The 21345-nt window shown below is 43.8% G+C and overlaps 1 protein-coding gene across 1 annotated transcript; it reads left to right on the plus strand.

Moving 5' to 3' along the window:
- The first annotated feature begins 4747 nt into the window (after positions 1–4747).
- Positions 4748–20306, plus strand: LOC139321081 (phospholipase A2 inhibitor NAI-like). Its single transcript, XM_070949697.1, has 7 exons — positions 4748–4968; positions 12176–12297; positions 13676–13804; positions 14943–15059; positions 15625–15777; positions 17172–17315; positions 18919–20306. Exons 2-7 carry the CDS (start codon positions 12249–12251, stop codon positions 19098–19100), a joined length of 774 nt encoding a protein of 257 aa, XP_070805798.1. The 5' UTR covers positions 4748–4968; positions 12176–12248; the 3' UTR covers positions 19101–20306.
- The last annotated feature ends 1039 nt before the right edge of the window (positions 20307–21345 follow it).

The raw sequence follows: 21345 nt of genomic DNA on the forward strand, positions 1-21345 counted from the left end.
TAATCATAATGACAGTAATATTCATAACAGTAATATTGATCCCATGATAACAATAGTATTTGCTCATCCAATTTTAACAAGCCTTCCTTAGGGAATTAATCATTCTCTTCTGCTTCCGGATGTCTAACTTCTGTTTCTGCTAGTTAGCCATTGATAAAACAAATCCCATGTTAAAAAAAAATATTCAGTTTCTTTCTTCGCCTTAATTTTAAGTGTTGGTCTATAAAGCTAGCAGAATTATTACCGGAAGCCTTAAACCTACCCCTCTAGATAAAATCTATCACCTAGCTAGCATTGCCCTACCAAAAGCAGCAGCATACAGAGAGATATCATCCATATATAGACAATACTCTCTCTATGGCCTACAACAACTCAGCAGAGACTAAAATCTAGGAAAAGCTTTGAAGAATTCAAAAGCAGAGAGGACCTATGGAAAGCTATACAAAACCAACACTGAATGAAACCAAGGTCTGACGAAAGCTGGGAAGCATGGAAATCGTTGAATAGACTGCGCACAGGTACAGTAAGTCCCAGAGACACTCTGGACATATAGGGCTATCCGGTGGCTTTTGCCCTTTGCGATTGTGGTGACCTGCAAACCACAACACGTATCTATACCTGCCCTTTGTGTCCCAGTCAGTGTACATTTGAGGACCCTCATGGCAGTGTGCCAGAGTGCAATTAACGTTGCTAGTTTCTGGGCAAGATCTGTTTAGTTTGCGTATATTTTAATCTTGTATTTTATATTTTAAATTTTATGTCAACTTTACGACTTGTGGACTTCAACTCCCAGAATTCCTCAGAATAGAATAGAATAGAATAGAATAGAATTCTTTATTGGCCAAGTTGATTGGACACACAAGGAATTTGTCTTGGTGCATATGCTCTCAATGTACATAAAATAAAAGATACGTTTATTTATTTATTTATTTATTTATTTATTTATTTATTTATTTATTTATTTATTTATTTATTTATTTATTTATTTATTGGTTCGATTTATATGCCGTCCTTCTCCAGAGACTCAGGGCGGCTTACAATGCGTTAAGCAATAGCCTTCATACTTTTGTACATACCGGCTTAGTAGGGCTTTCGGGGCCCCCTAAACGGTGTTCTTTTTATATAAAGTCAGCTTATTGTCCCCACAATCCGGGTCCTCATTTTACCTATCTCGAAAGGATGGAAAGCTGAGTCAACCTTGAGCCTGGTGAGATTTGAACTTGCAATAATTGCAGACAGCTGGTGCTACTTAACAGCACTTTAGTCTGCTGCGCCACCAAGGCTCATCGTTCATCAAGAATCATAAGGTACAACACTTAATGATAGTCATAGGGTACAAATAAGCAATCAGGAAACAATATCAAATATAAATCGTAAGAATACAAGCAATAAAGTTACAGTCATACAGTCATAATGCATTGCTTAATGCATTGTAAGCCGCCCTGAGTCTCCGGAGAAGGGCAGCATATAAATCGAACAAACAAACAAACAAATAAGTGGAAAGAGATGGATGATGGGAACGATGAGAAGATTAATAGTAGTGCAGACTTAGTGGATAGTTTGACAGTGTTGTGGGAATTATTTATTTAGCAGAGTGATGGCATTCGGGAAAAAACTGTTCTTGTGTCTAGTTGTTCTGGTGTGCAGTGCTCTATAGCATCAGCCAGCATTGGCTGAGGAATTCTGGGAGTTGAAGTCCAAAAGTCATAAAGTTGCCAAGGTTGGAGACCCCTATCTTAAGAACCCTAAGCTACAAATATTCTCCTTTATTGATAGTATGCCTTATTTTAATTGTGATGCTTGTGACGTGAATAAACAAACAACATCATAGCATAGCATAGCATAGCATAGCATAGCATAGCATAGCATAGCATAGCATAGCATAGCATAGCATGATGTCTGTCCATCATGTTCAAAGAGGATCTTGCTATCTAACAGGTTGTGGGCTATCCACGATGTGTCTGCAGGTGACTGATAAGGCTTGTACGGGCACGAAATATTCTGCCACATGTCGGGCAGACATGTGTGGGCACCATTGTTACAGCATTTGCAACTCTGGCTTTGCATAGCATAGCATAGCATCTCATATCAATCATAGTGTTTTAAGTTAAAGGCGTTTTTTTTAAAAAAAAATTGGGCTGTTTAATTCTGCCTTTTAGCTTTGAGCTGTTTATTTTAATCTGTTTTTCCCCCTTCTTGAAAACATTGCTGAGCTACTTAATTAGGCATCTCTTATGAGATTTCATAAAACCAATTCCAGAAAAGGAAATTGTCTTTCCCCATTGTAGCCAATACAAGGCAAAATTTTCTGCCACCTTACCATGGAATGCATTATGTCTACTCTTCAAGGTGCTCTTAGATTCTCTCCATTGTGTTAAACTTTACATGACTTTTCGCTGCTCCTTTGAACATAGTAGGTTTCTTGCTGTGAATACCTTTGCAAAAATACATCGGCCTTTAAGGTGATACAAAAACCAACTTCCTTTTCCGGAACAGATTTTATGAAACTTCGTAAGAGATGCCCAATTAAAAGCCAGTTTGGCCTAGTGATTAAGGCACCAGGCTAGAAACTGGGAGACGGTGAGTTCTTGTCCTACCCTAGGCATGAAAGCCGTCTGGGTGATTGATTTGGGTTCAGGGAGGAGGCAATGGCAATCCAGCTCTGAAAAACCTTGCCAAGAAACTGCAAGGAGCAGACACGACTGAACGGAAGAAAAGAAACTTAATTACGCTTTGGAGTAGGGTTTCTCAATATCTTGAAAGTTTCTGCAGTTGAGAAACTCTGGTTTCCCCACCCAAAGCAAAAAAAACAACCAACCACCAACACCTCAGTTTCAGGAAACAATGAGTGAAGTCAGAGGATGGGCAGATATCTGCAAAGAGAGGTACCTCCCAAGTGGTTTCGGCCACAAAAAAAAAAATAAAAACTGACCCTGCCAGTTCTGAAATTCAGATGCATTGCCTGCCTTTGTTCTTTCAGCACAGGTTCTCTTTGGTCCTAGAGCTGTCAAACTCAAGGCTCGGGGTGCTTAGAACTGGTCTGTGGGGCCGTCCTGACGAAGGACTGGCCCGTGGTGCCTCTGCCAGTGAAAACGGAACTCGGATGTTTGTGGGCGACCCCCAGCCCTCCTGAGCTCTGTTTTAAATTAAATTAGTGATTCCAAATGCTGATTTAAGATCACCTCAATATTTAGAATAACAGAGTTGGAAGGGACCTTGGAGGTCTTCTAGTCCAACCCCCTGCTTAGCCAGGAAACTCTACACCACTTCAGACAAATGGTTGTCCAATCTCTTCTTAAAAACCTCCAGTGTTGGAGCATTTACAACTTCTACAAGCAAGTTGTTCCACTGATTAATTGTTCTCGCTGGCAGAAGGTTGCAGGAGGCCGTCGCAGCCGAAAACAGAGTTCGGGAGCCTGTTTTTGTTGGCAGAGTGCTTGGGCTGCCACACGTGCCCCCGACATGAGTGATGTTGACCTGGCCATGCCCCACTGGCCATGCCCTGCCTAGCCCCCCCGGAGGTCAAACACAACCCTGATGCAGCCCTCAATGAAATCGAGTTTGACACCCCTGTCCCAGTGCAATACCAATCCAGTAGAGATCTCTAGATGAGGAATGGTTCTGCACAGCTAGCTACGAAGCCAGTCTCTCTTGCCCTTACAACAGTGGTCCCCAAACTTTCTGACTTGTTGGACTGGTGGAGGATTGGGGGGTTAGGGATGGTTCCATGTTCCATTCCAGGTTGCACGGCCCAGTTCCGAATGAGCCACGACTGAGTAGTGGGGCCATGGTCCAAGTGTCAGGGACCCCTGTTTTATAGAATAGCAATAGCACTTAGACTTATATACCGCTCTGTAGTCCTTTACACTACTCCTCTCTGTGAGTTTTACAAATGTCAGCATATCGTCCCCAACAATCCGGGTCCTCATTTTACTAACTTTGGAAGGATGGAAAGCTGAGCCCGGTCAGGATCGAACTCCTGGCTGTGGAATGCAGAGTTTGCCTGCAATGCTGGCAAACCAGTATTGGTCCTAACCACTGCGCCACGCCTGCGAAGTAATTCAGGGAGGAAGCACAAACCACGATACCAACGCTATCTTTCTTGTAAAGCTACAGTAACACAGACTTGCAAGTCAGAAAGCCCTGACTAGGTGGCTCAGTAGCTAAGACGCTGAGCTTGTCGGTCAGAAAGGTTGGCAGTTCGGCAGTTCGAATCCCTAGTACAGGTCTCCTGGGTGAGCAGGGGGTTGGACTAGATGACCTCCAAGGTCCCTTCCAACTCTGTTACTGTTACTTGTCCCCTCCCCTGCCTTTACCTTACAAAGAACAACCCGCACTCTCCCAAGGCCATTTTCACAGGCTACTACAGAAGCTGAAGACAACTATGACTCCCGATCTTTTGAGTTAGCCCTTTCTCTGGATTTCCACAACGCCTTGAACCGTAGCCTAACTGTCTACCCTGAATTGATGCAACAAATCAAATTGTGCAAACCACAATGCCGAGCTGCTCCTTAATCTGGCTCAAGTGCTGAAAGTTAGCCGTTTGGAATTTCCCTCGCTTAGGACTTGACTTCACCAAGAGTTATTTTTAAAGCGGAGCATTAGCTGTGGATCGGCCTCCTTTTTTCTTTTCTTTTTCTTTCTTTTTTTTTTTTTTATCTGCAGCCGTCATTCAGGAAAGCAACAGATGAAACTTTGCTAACTATGATAAAAGTCATGTGAAGAAAGAAGAGAGAGAGAGAAAAAAACAAAACAATCTTCAGCGACTGCCAAGAGATTCAGCTGCTGTTAAAGGCGCAGGGAAAGGAAAAGCAAAAGAGACACCGAAGCCAACTCTGGATGTAACGCAGAGCAGTTTGTAAAATCCTGCCCTGTGGTTTTTAAAGTTTTTTTTTTCTGGATTTCTGTGTTTCCTGGTAAAATGGCCCGTGGGGGTAGATGGATCAGCAGAGAGAAAGCAGACAGTGGGTATGTATTTGAAGGTTGGGAAACGGTAAGAACTTGCAGGGATCTCTGATTGGGCTATGGCGTTATTTCTCTGCCCCCTCCTCTCCTTCTGTGATATTAATAGAATTTAAAAGCATGGCTTTGCCAGTTATGGGATTCTCATAATCGTCCGGATTTATTAACCGTCAGCAATGAGGATCAGCAACCGCAGCTGATCTTGTTGAACTTTAAGATCTCTAACAATGAAAGTATTTTGTCTTTTGGAAAGTTCTCAGAACAGGTTAATCCGGGGGTGGGGGTGGGGGTAGGTGACGTATTTCTCGAATCAGGAACTGGATGGTGTCAGGTTTAGGATGTGCAGCTCGTCCTCCAGCTACGACCACAACTGAGCCCAAAATTTATGTCGTGAAGCGAGACATTTGTTAAGTGGGTTTTGCTCCGTTTTACGACTTCTCTTGCCACGGTGGTTAAGTGAACCGCAGCAGTTGTTAAGTTAGTAACATGGTTGTTAAGTGAGTCTGGATTCCTTCATTGACTTGGCTTGTCAGAAGGTCTCAAAAGCGGATCGCATGACCCCCCGGGACATAAATATGAACCGTTTGCCAAGTTCGATCACGTGAGTGTGAGGAAGCTGGGACGGCCGTGTGAAAAGCGTTCATAAGTCACTTTTTTTTCCAGTGCTGTTGTCACTTGGAATGGTCACAAAACAGACTGTTGTAAATCGAGGACTACCTGTCATTGAATTTTGGATCGCTCTGTGCCACTTCCTGAAATGGGAGGTTTGGGGTTTTTTCTTTTTTCTCCTCCCGATGAACCTCCTGCCCCCGGAACTCTCAAACTGGCACTGTTGCAAGGAAATAGAAATTTCCCACAGTTTTGTTTTTTTGGGGTTTTTTTAAAATTAGCATATATATTCAAATCCTAGCTGTTGTCAAAACCAGTGTTGGGATTTCTCAAACCTTTTTCTTCCCTTTTTCAGTTCCTTGTTCTAGTGGCAAGGATCGTAGTGTCTTGCAAATATGTGATGCTTTTTTTTTTTTTTAAACTGAGGTCATTCTTGGAGTTTCCAGCTATTGTCTATTCTCGATTATTATTATATTTCGATTCTTTCTCAAGCTTCTCTTGCTTGCCATCCTTTCTGGACCAAAAAAAAAAAGGGGGGGGGAGAAAAGCAAGGAACTTTTGCAAACTTTCTCTTAGTGCCATCCCTTAGCACAACTGTCAGCAACCTGCAGCTCCAGAGCTGCATGCGGCTCTTTGGGCCCTCTGATGTGACTGCCTGTCGGGTGATCCCACCACTGACTGGCCCCGCCCCTCGCCTTTCCCTCCAAGTCACTCCTCGCCTGGCATGAGAAGGTAAGGGCGACAGCAGGTGATGGAGAAGTGACTGAGGTAGGGACAGAGAGATATAGAGAGAGGGGAAGAAAGAGAGAGACATAGAGAGATACAGAGAGAGAAGTGGGGAGGGAGGGAGAGAGAGATGTCAAAAGGGTTTTGTGGTTCCCGGTGTTTTTTAACAACCGGTTCTCTGCCCTAATAACTGGCTGGGTAGGCGTGGCTAGCAGGGGTCATGTGACTGGTGGAAGTGAGTGACGTCGAGTTGGCCACGCCCACCCAGGTTTTGTGGCTCCTGGTGTTTTCTTTTCTGTGGGAAATGGGTCCAAACGGCTCTTTGAGTGTTTAAGGTTGCAGACCCCTGCCTTAGCAGAAGAGCGGGGTTCACCACGATGGTCTATATAAGGAGAGGACATTCATATACCCAGAACCGCCCAGGTGCTGCATTGAAAGAAGTCTAATCTATCGAAAAGAAGGATTGGGGGGGGACATGATATCAGTATTCCAGTATTTGAGGAGCTGCCATAAAAAAGATGGAGTGAACTTTATTTTCCAAGGCACCAGAAGGCAGGACAAGAAGCAACAAATTGAAACTAATCAAGGAGAGAAGCAACCTGGAATTAAGGAGCAATTTCCTGACAGTGAGGACAATTAACCAGTGGAACAGCTTGCCTTCAGAAGTTATGGGTGCTCCATCCTTGTGAGGACTTTAAGAAGAGACTGGGCAGCTACTTGTCTGGGATAGTATCGGGTCTCCTGCTTGTGCAGGGGGTTAGGTTAGAAGACCTCCAAGGACCCTTCCAGCTCTATTCTGATTGAAGTGATAAAATGACTAATGTCACTCTGGAGAATTTCACGGAAATTCTCTTCGCTGCAGGATTCGTGACTTCATCTACAAAAATACTGTAGTTTGTGGAGCATGGACAAATCAGGCATACACCCAGAGCGACACGCACAAACACACGTCATCTGGAGACTAAACCATATGAAGATTTTGGGTCTGGCCAGTCTAAAGAAAAGAAGAATTAGGGGTGACATGATAGCAGTATTTCTGTATTTGAGAGGCTGCGACAAAGAAGAAGGGGGTCAAATTATTCTCCAAAGCACCTGAAGGCAGGACAAGAAACAATGGTTGGAAACTGATCAAAGGGAGAAGCAACCTGGAATTAAGGAGAAACTTCCTCAGTGAGGACAATCAACTAGTGGAACAGCTTGCCTTCAGAAATCATGGGCGCTGTCAGGTTTCGATGCTATCTCAAAATAAATGAATTTCCAAACTGCCGATCTTTAAGGAAATTTTCTCTTTATTCGAGCACAGCAACCTGATCCTGGCTCTTTCACGGTCAGTACTGACCTTTGCCCCCTCAATCCCTCCCTTTCCGATCCCCAATTCTCTGCTTCTCATTGGCTATCTTCCAAGTCACTTTCCTGATCTCTTCTTCGTCAGATCACAGGAATGTCTCCCCCCTCTCCCATCTCCGAGGAGACAGAATCTTCAAAGGGATTTAGTAGGCAAAAGTTCAAGCTTCTCCTCTCTTTATTATATGTCAGTGCTGGGACGCTGACAGGCGCTCCATCACTGGAGGTTTTAAAGAAGAGACTGGTCACTTGTCACTTGTCTCAAATTGGATAAGGTCTCCTGCTTAAACAGGGGGCTTGACTAGAAGACCTCCAAGGTCCTTTCCAGCTCTATCCTATCCTATCCTATCCTATCCTATCCTATCCTATCCTATCCTATCCTATCCTATCCTATCCTATCCTATCCTATCCTATCCCATCCCATCCCATCCCATCCCATCCCATCCCATCCTATTTTCTCCAGAACAACACTAAGTGTAGTGTGTGTCACAGTAATGGTCTGGACACCAGTGCCATTTCTGTGATCCCTAAAAGTGGAAGCTTTAGAGAAACACTAGAACAGTAAAGGGGTGCAGTATTAAATTTTCCACTCCGCTCATCTCCTCTAAGTGATTCTGGGCGGTTTATAAAAGCATAATAAAACCATATTAAGTATTCGACTTAGGACTGCAATAGAGCCCAAAATTTATGTTGCTTAAATGACACATTTGTTAAGTGAATTTTGCCCCATTTTACAACCTTTCTTGCCACGGTTGTTAAGTGAACCACTGAAGTTGTTACATAAGTAACAAGGTTGTTAAGTGACCTGGCTTCCCCATTGACTTTGTCAGAAGGTCGCAAAAGGGGATCATGTGACCCCAAGACATTGCAACCATCATAAATAGGAATCAGTTGCCAAGTGGCCAAATTTCGATCACGTGACCATGGGGAAGCTGCAACAGTTGCAGGTGTGAAAAACAGTCATAAGTCACTTTTTTCAGTGACTTTGTCATTCTGAACAATCAGTAAACAAGCGGTTATAAGTTGAGAATTACCTGTATATGACTAAAACTGTAGCTTAAAAGCAGAGTGGAGAAACAAGTTAAACTTACAAGTTAAAATACATCAGGTTAAAACTTCAAAAGCTAGGAGGTCATGGTTACCTATGGTAACGCCCAAGAAACCGGAATAATCTCTTTTTTAATTCCCAGCCGTGGGAGAAATTGGGTGTCATGTATCTCTTTCCTATCCAGAAAACAGGTGGAGATATAACACTGGTGAATTCTGAAAAGGGTGGTAGTTGCCACAAAACAAGCAGCTAATTCATTTATTTATTTAGCTTATGGCATATCATACATGGGCTAGCAAAATATATTAGCATTTCATCTCCATTGGTAGAGCCCTATCTATCTATCTATCTATCTATCTATCTATCTATCTATCTATCTATCTAAAAGGATATGTATGTATATTTGTTCCAGCATAACTCTGGAACGGCTTGAACAATTTCAACCAAACTTGGTACACAGATGACTTACCATCTGGAATCAAATACTGTGGGGGTAAGACACCCTTAGCACCCCTAGATGTGTGTGTGTGTGTGTGTGTGCGTGTATTCCTGCATAACTCTGGAACTCCTCCAGCAATTTCAACCAAACTTGGTACACAGATGACTTACCCATACTGGGATGGGGGTAAGACATCCTTGGTATGTGCGTGTGTGTATGTCTGTGTGTGTGTGTGTGTTCAAGCATAACTCTGGAATGCCTGGGCCATTGAGGAGAGCAAGTGCGGCATCCTAGAGCAGCAATTGTTTGAGATGTCAGTTCCTTCGCAGCTTCCTCTGGAAAGCCAGCTGTGATGTTCGCCCTCCAGTGGACTAATTGGAAAGAGCCTGATAGATTTGGGGCAAAGTGCCAGGGTCATAGACAGAGCGGGGAAGAGAAGTGCATGGGAGGGGGAAGGGTAAGGGCAGGGATGATGGGCATGGGAGTAGGGGGGGAAAAAAGCCCCTCTCAATGTCTCCCTGTCAGAGGCAGATGGCGCCCCCTGGTGGATTTGTGACAAAGTGCCATGATTGTAGAAAGGGCGGGAAAGAGGAGCTCATGGGAGGGGGAAGGGAAAGGGCAGGGATGATGGGCATGGGAGTAGGGTGAAGAAAGGTCCATCCCAATGACTCCCTGTCATACAAATGCTTTGACTTCTATAAATACCCGGGCAATGCCGGGTTATCAGCTAGTGAAATATAAATGGAAGGAAGATATGACAAGGAATCATAGGGAGATGATGGAATTGATGCAGAATAAAGATGTGAGACTAGAAAACCTCCAGCAAATGGTAATAGTATAGTATAGTATAGTTTATTGAACAAATGGTAATAAAAGATGAACAAAAAGTTCAGAAAACAGAGGAGAAAACTCTAAAAATGACACAAGTGGATAAAGATATGGAAGAGATAGTAATAATTCTTAAAACGGATTATCCTCTAAGAGTTCAAAAATGAAACTATGGATGGGTACTCTAGAGATCCAACAACAAGAGATAGGGATTGCAGTAGATGAAATGCTTAGATTAAATAAATGTGATATAAGCAGCTACAAGATCACAAGGGAGAAGCATGAAAGATTTACCAAAAGGTCAATAAGAGTTGAAATTCTAAAAAGAGCAAGAGATGATGGATAGATATAGAATATTTCTTCCTGTCCACTACCATCCCCCAGAGACCATTTAAGCTCACACCGACTGCTTCAGTGACTCTATCCAGCCACCTCACTCTCTGTTGTCCCCTTCTTCTTTTGCCCTCAATCTTTCCCAGCATTAGACTCTTCTCCAGAGAGTCCTTCCTTCTCATTAGGTGGCCAAAGTATTTGAGATTCATCTTCAGGATCTGGCCTTGTAGAGAGCAGTCAGGGTTGATCTCCTCTAGGACTGACCGGTTTGATCACCTTGCAGTCCAAGAGGCTCACAGGAGTCTTCTCCAGCACCATCGTTCAAAGGCCTCCATTCTTTGGCGCTCAGCCTTTCTTATGGTCCAATTTTCACAGCCATATATTGCAACTGGGAAAACCATAACCTTGACTATACACACTTTAGTATTATGTATACTGATCTAGAGTAGAATATATTATAATCACTATGTATACACAAATGTTAGAAATTGAAGGATTACGATTATGTATATCTAAACAATATTACTATTATTATTACTGTTTGTAAAATATATTGACCCAGACAATGCTTTGTCTGCCAAGCGCTTATGGATGTTAAAGAAAAAAAACTATAAATAGAACTGTAAAAAAAAAGAAAAGAAATATAAATGTTTTAAAAGATCTGTGTTCAAATACCAATCTCGAGACTATCTATCCATTTTTTTTTATTTTTTTAAAATTTGATTTATATGCCGCCCTTCTCCGGAGACTCAGGGCGGCTTACAGTGCGTTAAGCAATAGCCTTCATACTTTTGTATATTTATACAAAGTCAGCTTATTGCCCCCACAATCTGGGTCCTCAATTTACCTACCTTAGAAAGGATGGAAGGCTAAGTCAACCTTGAGCCTGGTAAGATTCGAACCTGCAGAAATTGCAGGCAGCTCTGTTAATAACAGGGTGCATTAAACCACTGTACTACCAAGGCTTGTTTTCATTGAAGCGCAGTATCATTTTTATTAAAAAAAAAAAAAATCAGACACTGAGCCAGTATCTGCCAGCTTACAGCCAGTTATGATGTGGTCTACGGTTTGACGTGGAACCCCGCGGTCACAATGAGGGGAGAATACTACTCCCTATTCAGAAGCAGTGAAGAAATTGGGAGAAAGATTTGCAAAAGGCTGTCCTTTTTCTGGAAGGATTTCTAACACCCCCCACCAGTGGTGGGACTCAAATAATTTAACAACCGGTTCTCTGCCCTAATGATTTCTTCCAACAACCAGTTCACCAAACTGCTCAGAAAGTTAACAACCGGTTCTCCCGAAGTGGTGCGAACTGGCTGAATCCCACCACTGCCCCCCACACCCCCCCAAAAAAGAAGAAAACAAAAACTTACCAAAATATTTTCTGCAAAACATTTAATATGATATAATTTGATATAAATCAAATTTTAAAAAAAACATTGCTCTCTTAAAGAGAAAACAGATAGTCCTCGACTTGCAACAGTTCATTTAGTGACCGTCCGAAGTCACAAAGGCACTGAAAAAAAATGACTTATGACCGCTCTTCACACTTGTGACCGTTGCAGCATCCCCAGCGTCACGTGATCAAAATTCAGACTCTTGGTAATTGACTCGTATTTATGACTGTTACAGCGTCCCGGGGGTCGTGTGATCCCCTTTTGCGACCTTTTCCTGACAAGCAATATCAATGGGGAAGCCGGATTCACTTAACAACCGGGTTACTCACTTTACAACTGCAGTGATTCACTAACAACGGTGGCAAGAAAGGTTGTAAAATGGGACAAAAATCACTTGACAAAATTCTCACTTAGCAACATAAGTTTTGGTCCGTAAATCGAGGACTACCAGTAAATGTCTATTTTTTCCTGTGAATGTTTACCCTTTAGGACATAGAAGTGGCCTCACTGCAGAAGCCATTCCAGGGAGACGTTGCCATCTTCCTCATTTAAGTTCTTCATCATGAAAATTCTTCTGAGCCTAGTTTGTATTTCTGTACTTCTTTCTCCCGGTAAGAAACATCTTGTAATTCCTCAACAGCTGGGCAAACATCTGACATATTATGAAGGCAAGGCAGGCCTAAGCAGATCTTCTAGTTATGCCATAAAAACCCTTTCCAAGATACGCCTACTCTAAGTTGGGACTTTCCCGAATTTCCCCAGGTAGTGTAGCTCCATACCTGGACTTGTGTAGACAACAACAGAAGAAGCATGAATTATGCCCCAGGAAATGAGAGAAGATTAGAAAAGCATCTCACCTCACAAGTCCCTGGGGAAATAAGAGGGAGGAAATGGAAAACCCAGACAAGATTCCAGGACAGGTATTCTTTGCCTTAACACCCATCATCAAGGCCAAAAATTTATGTTGTTAAACAATACAGTTGCTAGGTCGATTAGACACTACAATTGTGCCCAAAATTGTGGAAACCTTTTGGGAAAAGTGTATTTTTGAGGTTTGATGGCTAATAACACCACTTTTTTTTTTTTTTTTTGAGTTTCAAGATAATCCTATTCCACTGCTGGAATGGCCTGGGAATAGCCCAGACCTTCACCCAATTGAAAATCTATGGAGCCGACTAAAAAAACTTGTTAGTCAGAAACGACCCAGCAATAAAACCCAGTTAATAGAAGCCATCATTCAATCTTGGTTTCACATTAGAACAGCTGCAGAACTAAAAGACTTGGTTCACTCCATGGGAAGACATTGTAAGGCCAGAATTCATACTAAAGGTTACCCAACTAAGTATTAACTTACGTGATAAGTTTTGTATATCTTGTTTTTTCTATAGTGAACATTTTTGTATATCTCTTTTTTTTTTGCGTGTTTCACTTTTCTTCTTTATACTGTAACTGCTATTCTAATAGCAAATCCTTCATGAAAGTTATTGCATTACATTCTTGATTAAATTATCTTTCCATTGATATATAATTTTATGGTACTACTCCCCCCCACCAAAAAAAAGTGGTGTTATTAGCTAGTTTTAGAAAATACACTTTTCCCAGAAGGTTTCCACAATTTTGGCCACTATTGTGTGCTCACAAGTTGGTAGTAGTGAACATAGTGACTAGTGGACCTAACAAAATATGTTTTGGGGAAGGGAAGGTAGAATTGTTGCTCTAATTGGAACAAAACCAGTTATGGGAAGACCTCTGCAGTCTTACTCAAGGCAGCATCCCACCCAAAAAGGGAGCAGGTAGCAAATGAAAGAGGAGAACCAAGCCACCCTCCGTCCCAGCACAATGTCCGTCTCCAACTCCATCTTTTGTTAGAGATGACCAGGAAGAGCAGACTAGATGCTTCGCAGATAGCCAGAACTTGACCAGACTTGCAATCCCCCCAAAAAAGTCAGAAGGTCGAAGATTTCATTAAAGCCAATCCTTGTTTATTAGCTTTTTTCGAGACCCAAGAAAACACAAGGAACAAGAAGCTTCCTGATACATCAACGTCAGTTGAAGGGGTGACGAAACATCATACTCAGGAACCCAAGGATGCAGAACCAACAATACTTCCATCTGTTGGTGAGTACTGATCAGGGGTGAAATCCAGCAGGTTCTGACAGGTTCCAAAGAACCGGTAGTGGAAATTTTGAGCAGTTCGGAGAACCGGTAGTGGAAATTTTGAGTAGTTCTGAGAGCTGGCAAATACCACCTCTGGCTGGCTCTAGGATGGAGAGGGAATGGGGATTTTGCAGTATCCTTCCCCTACCACGGCCACAGAAAATTTGGATTTCACCACTGGTACTGACTCATCTGGCTAGGTGGCTCAGTGGCTAAGACGCTGACCTTGTCGATCAGAAAAGTCAGCAGTTTGGCGGTTCGAATCCCTAGTATAGATTTCCTGTGTGACCCGCAATTTCTGCTACCAGTTTGGGCAAACCAGTCTAAACTGGCTGAATACCACCTCTGGTACACAGACATGGAGAAACCCACCAAATCAAAAGACTAGCACATGGTATGAATGTGTTTTGACCTAGGCTTCCTGAGTCAGTAAAACACACGAGTAGTCCCAAAAACCTGCTTTATTTTAACAGCTGTGAATTCTGTTCATTCACAGATGAGTCCCCAATAGTTGTAAAGAGTCCTTTGGGATAAGGCTGATAATCACCCACCTTTATCTCCCTTGACACGCTGCCAAAGACCTAATTGGCAAAGCCACACGGAGTCCAGTATCAAACAGAGCTTCAGACTTTAAACTGAACAGAATTAACAACGTTGCTTCCTACAAAGGCCCACGTGCCTTTGCTCCTCTTTTAAGTCTTATAGGAGGGGCCAATCATCCCTAAGCCCTACTCCTGAGTTGTCCCTTTTGTTTTAACTGTTCTTGCCTTCTGGCAGCTCTGCGCATGCGCGCATTGGGCACAGGCTCCCCCTGTTCCTCTGTCTCACTGAGGTCCGACTCTGGAGGCTCCAGAGGCAGCACGTACCTCCCAGATGGCCCCATCTCTGCCTCCGACACAGAGCCCTTGTCTGAGCCTTCCCCAGACTCCAGGACTGGCCCATGTTCCTCCCCAGCCTCCTCACTGTCCGACTCTGCTGCCAGCTCTGCAGGCTGCTGGCGGACCACAACGGAATGCAGTGACGAGGCCCTTAAGTGACCCCATGGATACATGGCTGAAATATCTGTCCTGCAAGTTGATGGGCCATTTTACTTTTTCAGGTGCCTCCCTGGAGTGTGAAATGTGTTTTGGCACGGGAAATAGTTGTCTAAGTGGCAAAGAGAAGTGTGAATTGGATGAGGACATCTGTCTCATCGACCTGACAGAAACCTCCAAAGGTGAGTGAAAGGTGCAGCAGTAGACAAGCAGATCTCTTGGCCCATCTTCTCTCCCTACGATTGTTTATTTTTGTCCTTGGAAATACAGGAAGCCCTCAACTTATGACCAGCGTGTCTGTTGCTAAGCAATACGGTTGTTAAGTGAATCGCTCCTGTTTTGCCAACCTTTTTGCCATGATTGGCAATACCTGCAGTTATTAAATGAATCAGACGGTCATCCCACCCTCTGGAATCAGCTGCCCCCAGATATAAGGAGAATCCAAGACTTCCGTGCCTTCCGCCGTTCCCTTAAAACTTTCCTTTTTCAACAAGCCGGGCTGGCCTAACAAATCCTTTTAAATGATTTTAAATGATTTTAAATTCGTTTGTCTTTTTAAATTTTGGGCCAGATTGAGATATTTCCTTTTAATCTGTTCTTAATTTATGTATTATGTATTTACGTGTTTTTACTTGGCTGTACACCGCCCTGAGTCCCTATGGAGAAGGGTGGTATATAAATCTAAAGTAAAATAAAATAAATAAAATAAATTAAGTGAATCCAATATGAAATCTTCTCTCTTGGCAGGAGGAAAAAACATGTCGCTTATAGAAAAGGGCTGCTATTTCTCTGAGAACTGTACTTCTGCATCTGTTTTGGTGACTTTTGGACAAGGAGAATTCCTCCGGAAAAGCACCCTCTGTTGTTCAGGAGAAGACTGCAGAGAAGATTCTCTTCTACGTAGGTCTTTTCTTCTTTTCCTCTGCCAACGTCAGAAATGATGGGCGGTCCTAACCTTCATTGATATCGTCTCCAAAGAATTGGGAAGTTGCCATGCCCTCCAAGAACTTCAAGAACCAGAATTCTCCACTAGAGGCCCTGTTGAGTATTGTAATTCAGAATGATCGAGAGCATAGGTGTCCAACCTTGGCAACTTTTAAGACCTATGGACTTCAACTCCCAGAATTCCCCAGCATGCCTATCTGGGAAATTGAAATCCACCAGTCTTAAACTTGCTAAGGTTGGACATCCTTGATCTGGAGGACTACAGTTTCCTATCTTTGATACAATCCTTGAATTGCAAATTAGATGTTTCCGGGTTTTTTTCCCTTTGCAAGATGGGTAAACAACTTTATCAGAGGGGTTGTAGGATTTTTTTGAAGACTGCATCAATAGTGTTGGGAAGGAATAGAATAGAATAGAATAGAATAGAATAGAATAGAATAGAATAGAATAGAATAGAATAGAATAGAATAGAATAGAATAGAATAGAATAGAACCTATACCCATGATGGTGAACCTATGGCACACATGACACATGTGGCACGCTTAGCCATATCAGTGGGCACGTGAGCTCAGCTCTGGTGCGCATTGTGCACTGGCTAGCTGATTTTTGGCCCTTCTGGGTCCACCAGAAATAGGGAAACAAGTTGTTTCCTACCTCCGGAGAACCTCGGGGGGTGGCCCGTTTTTCTCTCTCACCTGGCTCCAGAGCCTTTCTAGGAGTCTGGGGAGGGTGAAAACGGTCTCCCCCCCCCGAGGCCCTCCAGAGGCCAGAAACGGCCCTTTGGCCAACTTCCAGTGGGACCACATATAATTATGGGTGTGAGCACATGCGTGACCCCCTACACCCTGCTCCTGGCACACGATAGCAAAAAACTTAGCCATCACTGACCTATACCATCTCAGACAAGTGGCTGTCCAGTCTCTTCTTATAAATCTCCAGTGATGGAGCACCCAGGACTTCTGAAGGCAAGGTGGGAATGTTTATTTATTTATTTGATTTAAAAAAAAATACTTACAAGTAAGTCAAAGCAGTGAACATATCCAGTATCCTATTTCACTCACCACAAGAACCCTGTGGGGATACTGCATCAGTCGTAACTATGAGGTCTGGTTGTAAGTTACTTTTTTTCAGTGCCCTTGTAGTTTGGAACGGTCACTAAACGAATAGTTGTAAGTCAAGGACTGTCTGTATAAAAGAATGCAGGAGTAGGTCTGAGAGCAACTATGGATGACAAATGCCTAGAGAGGCCTAGAAAACTAATGGAACCAAGGACCACAAGAGGGTTGTTCGTTTTTGAACTCAAATGTTCTGATTTAACTAATCGGGCTCATATATATTTTTTTTTCAGGGCCACCAATAAATATGTCAGCCAATGGGAAATACTGCCCAGCCTGCTATTCTGAATCTGAATCTGAGCCGTGTCCTGTGAAGACAGTCAAGTGCACTGGATCTGAAAATTACTGCCTGGATTTGCTCGGGCCTAAATATTCTGGTAATTCTGAGATTATATTATGAACACGTTCACACATCACCTTAAAACATATTGACTGCGTTGGTCGCCACACTATAAAAAAGATGTTGAGTGCAGAGAAGAGCAACCAAGATGATTAGGGGACTGGAGGCTAAAATATACGATGAACGGTTGCAGGAACTGGGCATGGCTAGTCTAGTGAAGAGAAGGACCAGGGGAGACATGAGAGCAGTCTTCCAATATTTGAGGGGCTGCCACAGAGAGGAGGGGGGTCAAGCTGTTTTCCAAAGCACCTGAAGGCCAGACAAGGAGTAATGGATGGAAACTGAACAAGGAGAGATTCAACCTGGAAATGAGGAGAAATTTTCTGACAGTGAGAACAATCAACCAGTGGAACAGAAGTTGCCTTCGGAAGTTGTGGGAGCTTCATCACTGGAGGCTTTCGAGAAGAGCCTGGATTGCCATCTGTCAGAAATGGTGTAGGGTCTCCTGCTTGGGTGGGTTGTGTCAACCTATTTTCCAAAGCACCTGAAGGCAGGACAAAAAGAATGGGAGCTTATTGAAGAGAGATCTAGCCTAAAATTAAATAGAATTTTCCTGTCAGTGAGAACAATCAGTGGTACAAGGTGGGTGTACCAGAAGTTGTGGGTGGTCCATCACTGGAGTTTTCAAGAAGAGACCGGACAACCATTTGCCCAGAATGATGTAGGGTCTCTTTCTTAAAAGCAGAGGGTTGGACTAGAAGACCTCCAAGGTTCCAACTCTGTTATTCTGTTATCTAGCCATCATGTTACACTATGACAGGACTGTCAAACTCACAGCCCATGGGCCGGATGCGTCACGCGCTGCCCACACCCAGTTTAGCAAGGGTGAAAAAAGTCACAATACATCATGTGATGCTGCCCAGGGGTGAAATCAGTGGTGGGTTTCAAAATTTTTTACTACTGGTTCTGTCGGTGTGGCTTGGTGGGCATGGCATGGCTTGTTGGGCGTGGCTTGGTGGGCATGGCAGGGGAAGGCTACTGTAAAATCTCCATTCCGTCCCCAATCCAAGGGAAGGTTACTGCAAAATCCCCATTTCCTCCCAATCGGCTGGGACTTGGGAGGCCGAGAATAGATGGGGGTGGGACCAGTCAGAATTTTTACTACCGGTTCTCTGAACTACTCAAAATTTCCACTACCGGTTCTCCAGAACTGGTCAGAACCTGCTGAAACCCACCTCTGGGTGAAATGTACTTACCTTTCCTACCAGTTTGCTGATGTGCACACACCGTCATCTGCGCATTGCACAAAGCCTTCTGCTCCCAGTTTGGGGGGATGGAACCTCCCGCCGCCCGCGCTATTAGTTCTCCGAACTACCTGCGGCCGGCGCTACCAGCTCCTGCGAGCTGAATAGTGCCGGCCGTATTTCACCCCTGGGCGCTGCCATGACGACGCGAGTTTGACACCCCTGCACTATGATATGGTTTATAATCACATATTTAGTGAATATAATACTGGCACTTTGTTAAACAAGTTGAAAGATTAGCGTGTTGTGTTAGGCAGCCACTACATGGATGAGTGGACTTCTTAGGTCATCATCACCAGGCTCTGTGTGACTTTCCTTCTTGTTTGTCATATTTAGAAAAACGCATCACTCTGAAAGGTTGCACAACGGAGTCCATCTGCAATGCTTTACACTCTGGAAAAGTGAACTTGTTTGATACGGATACTGTCACTTGCCGGCCAGCCAACCAGGTGTCCCAGCTGACAGGATGTCTCCACCTCACGCTCGCTGCACACCTGCTGATGACAGTCCTCTTGTGAGGCCCCTCTTGCGAGAAGCAGCCGTTAAAGGTTCCTTGTTTCTCCTTCTCAGAAAGAAGAACATAGAACATGGAAGTGGCATTTCACCAAGAAATATCACATACCACCAAAACATGCCACCGTTTGAGTCCACTCGCTCAGTTTTCTCACTAACTGACCATCACAAGGTCTCCAGAGGAAATGCTGGGACTTGAATTTGGACCCTCTTTTTAACCAATGAGGAATAGCTTGTCAAGCCATGAATACGCAGAAACAACATTTCTCCTGGAAAATGCCTGTACTTAACAGACATGTGCAAGGTAGAGTGGCCATCCAAGGTGATCAAACCAACCATCCAGGGTGATCGTCCTTGATTTAGGATTTCGTCTCGGAGGATGGGACTTCTGGAGGCCTGCCACCCATGCACAGAAGCTGCTGCTTTTCACAAATAAAGTTTGGCCATACCACTCTGGTACTATACTTAAGAAGGTGGAGAGCTCTGTGTCTCCCCTGCAAAACAATCTTCTGAAGATTTGCACAATGTAATGCTTAAAACCTGGGATCTGCTACCAGGTTAGTGCAGGGGTCGGCAACCTTAAACACTCAAAGAGTCACAAAGGTCCTAACCGGAAGCCCCCGTTCAATTCTGGAGCCAACTGGAAGCCTGGTTCCCCTATCATAGTCTCCTCCTAGTGCGGCGTCCTTTTTCCTCTACCTATCCCAGCTGAAACCCCTATCAATTGTGGAGCTGACCAGCAACAGGGAGCCGCAGCAGAGGGATGAAAGAGCCACATGCGGCTCCAGAGCCCCAGGTTGCTGACCCCTGGGTTAGTGTAAAGAGTAATGGTGGTGTTCCCATGGCAGATCTAATCAGGACAGCTGGTTAGGCTTGGTTAGTTTTTAACTCTGGTTTCTGGATGTATATGAAGTATATGTATATGAAGTTTGATGCAGTCATGGCACAAAAATATGGCAAATATGGTGCCAATTGTATGGGTTTACAGTAATCACGTTAGCATGTTCTGCCAATGAGCGAGCAGTGTTAAACCTCTGCTTCAAATGGACCAAAATGCTTGACTCGGTTTACGGTAAAATTCCTCGTTTTCCTCCTTTCCTGCTGGATATTTGGGGGAGAAATGTTACATAGCCATTTGAACTTACTCAAAGCCATTTGAATCTCTGAGAGACACCTCCAGACCTCCAAATAAAATATGGTTTTAAACTCGATGAGCTCTTGCAAGAGTCTGATGGTCTCATTGGGGATCTCATTGGGGAATTGGGATGAGAGGACATTACGCAAGACGGTGCCCAAGGTATCTTGCCAAGCCAGGAGTGAGGCTAACTGGGCTGTAATAAAGGAAAATTCATTTCAGCCCTTTAAGATCAGTTGGTTTTATGCCTTAAAATATTGAAACCCTACCACAGGGGTATCAAAGTCACGGCCAATGGGGTGCTTCGATCTGGCCCGCAGGACCGCCCTGGCAGAAGTGGGTTCTAAATTTTTTTACTACCGGTTCTGTGGGCGTGGCTTATTTTGTGGGCGTGGCTTGTAGGGGTAATGTGACTGGGTGGGCGTGGCCAACATTTATTTATTTATTTTTTTAACTTTTAAAGCATTTTTTCTACAACCTTAAGAGGTTGCAGAAAAAAATGCTTTTAGAAGCTTCTGACGATCAGGCAAGTCAGCTGGGATCGCCAGAGGCTTTTAAAGGCATTTTTCCCCCCTAATCCTCCTATGGTTACCTATGCCTACTCTGGTCTTCCAAGATCTTCCCACTTCAGTCCATTATTTCAATGTCTTATTGGACATTATTTTCAGACAGTGAACGATTAATCAGTGGAACGACTAGCCTCCAAAAGTTGTAGGTGCTCCAACACTGGACATTTTTAAGAAGAAGCTGTATAGCTATTTGTGTGGGGTCTCCTGCGTGAGTAGGGGGTTGGACTAAAAGATCTCCAAGGTCCCTTCCAGAAATTCCAGGGATTTCTGCTACTGGTTCTCTGAATCTCCCATTGCCATCGCTACCGGATCGGGCGATCCGATCCGAACCGGGAGCATTTCACCCCTGATGCAAATGCGAGTAGATAAATAGGTACCACTTCGGTGGGAAGCAACGGCGCTCTGTGACATCATTCTGGCCAAATGATGCGGAAATGTCTTCGGGCAGCTCTGGCTCAATGGCCTTGAAACAGAGGTGAGCACCGCAGAGTAAAATCCACAGGGACTCCTTTACTTTTTCCTTTATGGGACTGGACATGGATTTTT

Source organism: Pituophis catenifer, unplaced genomic scaffold (genome assembly GCF_029215685.1).
Source record: "Pituophis catenifer annectens isolate HBS135680 unplaced genomic scaffold, rPitCat1.0.hap2 SCAF_9, whole genome shotgun sequence".
NCBI classification, from domain to species: Eukaryota; Metazoa; Chordata; class Lepidosauria; order Squamata; family Colubridae; genus Pituophis; species Pituophis catenifer.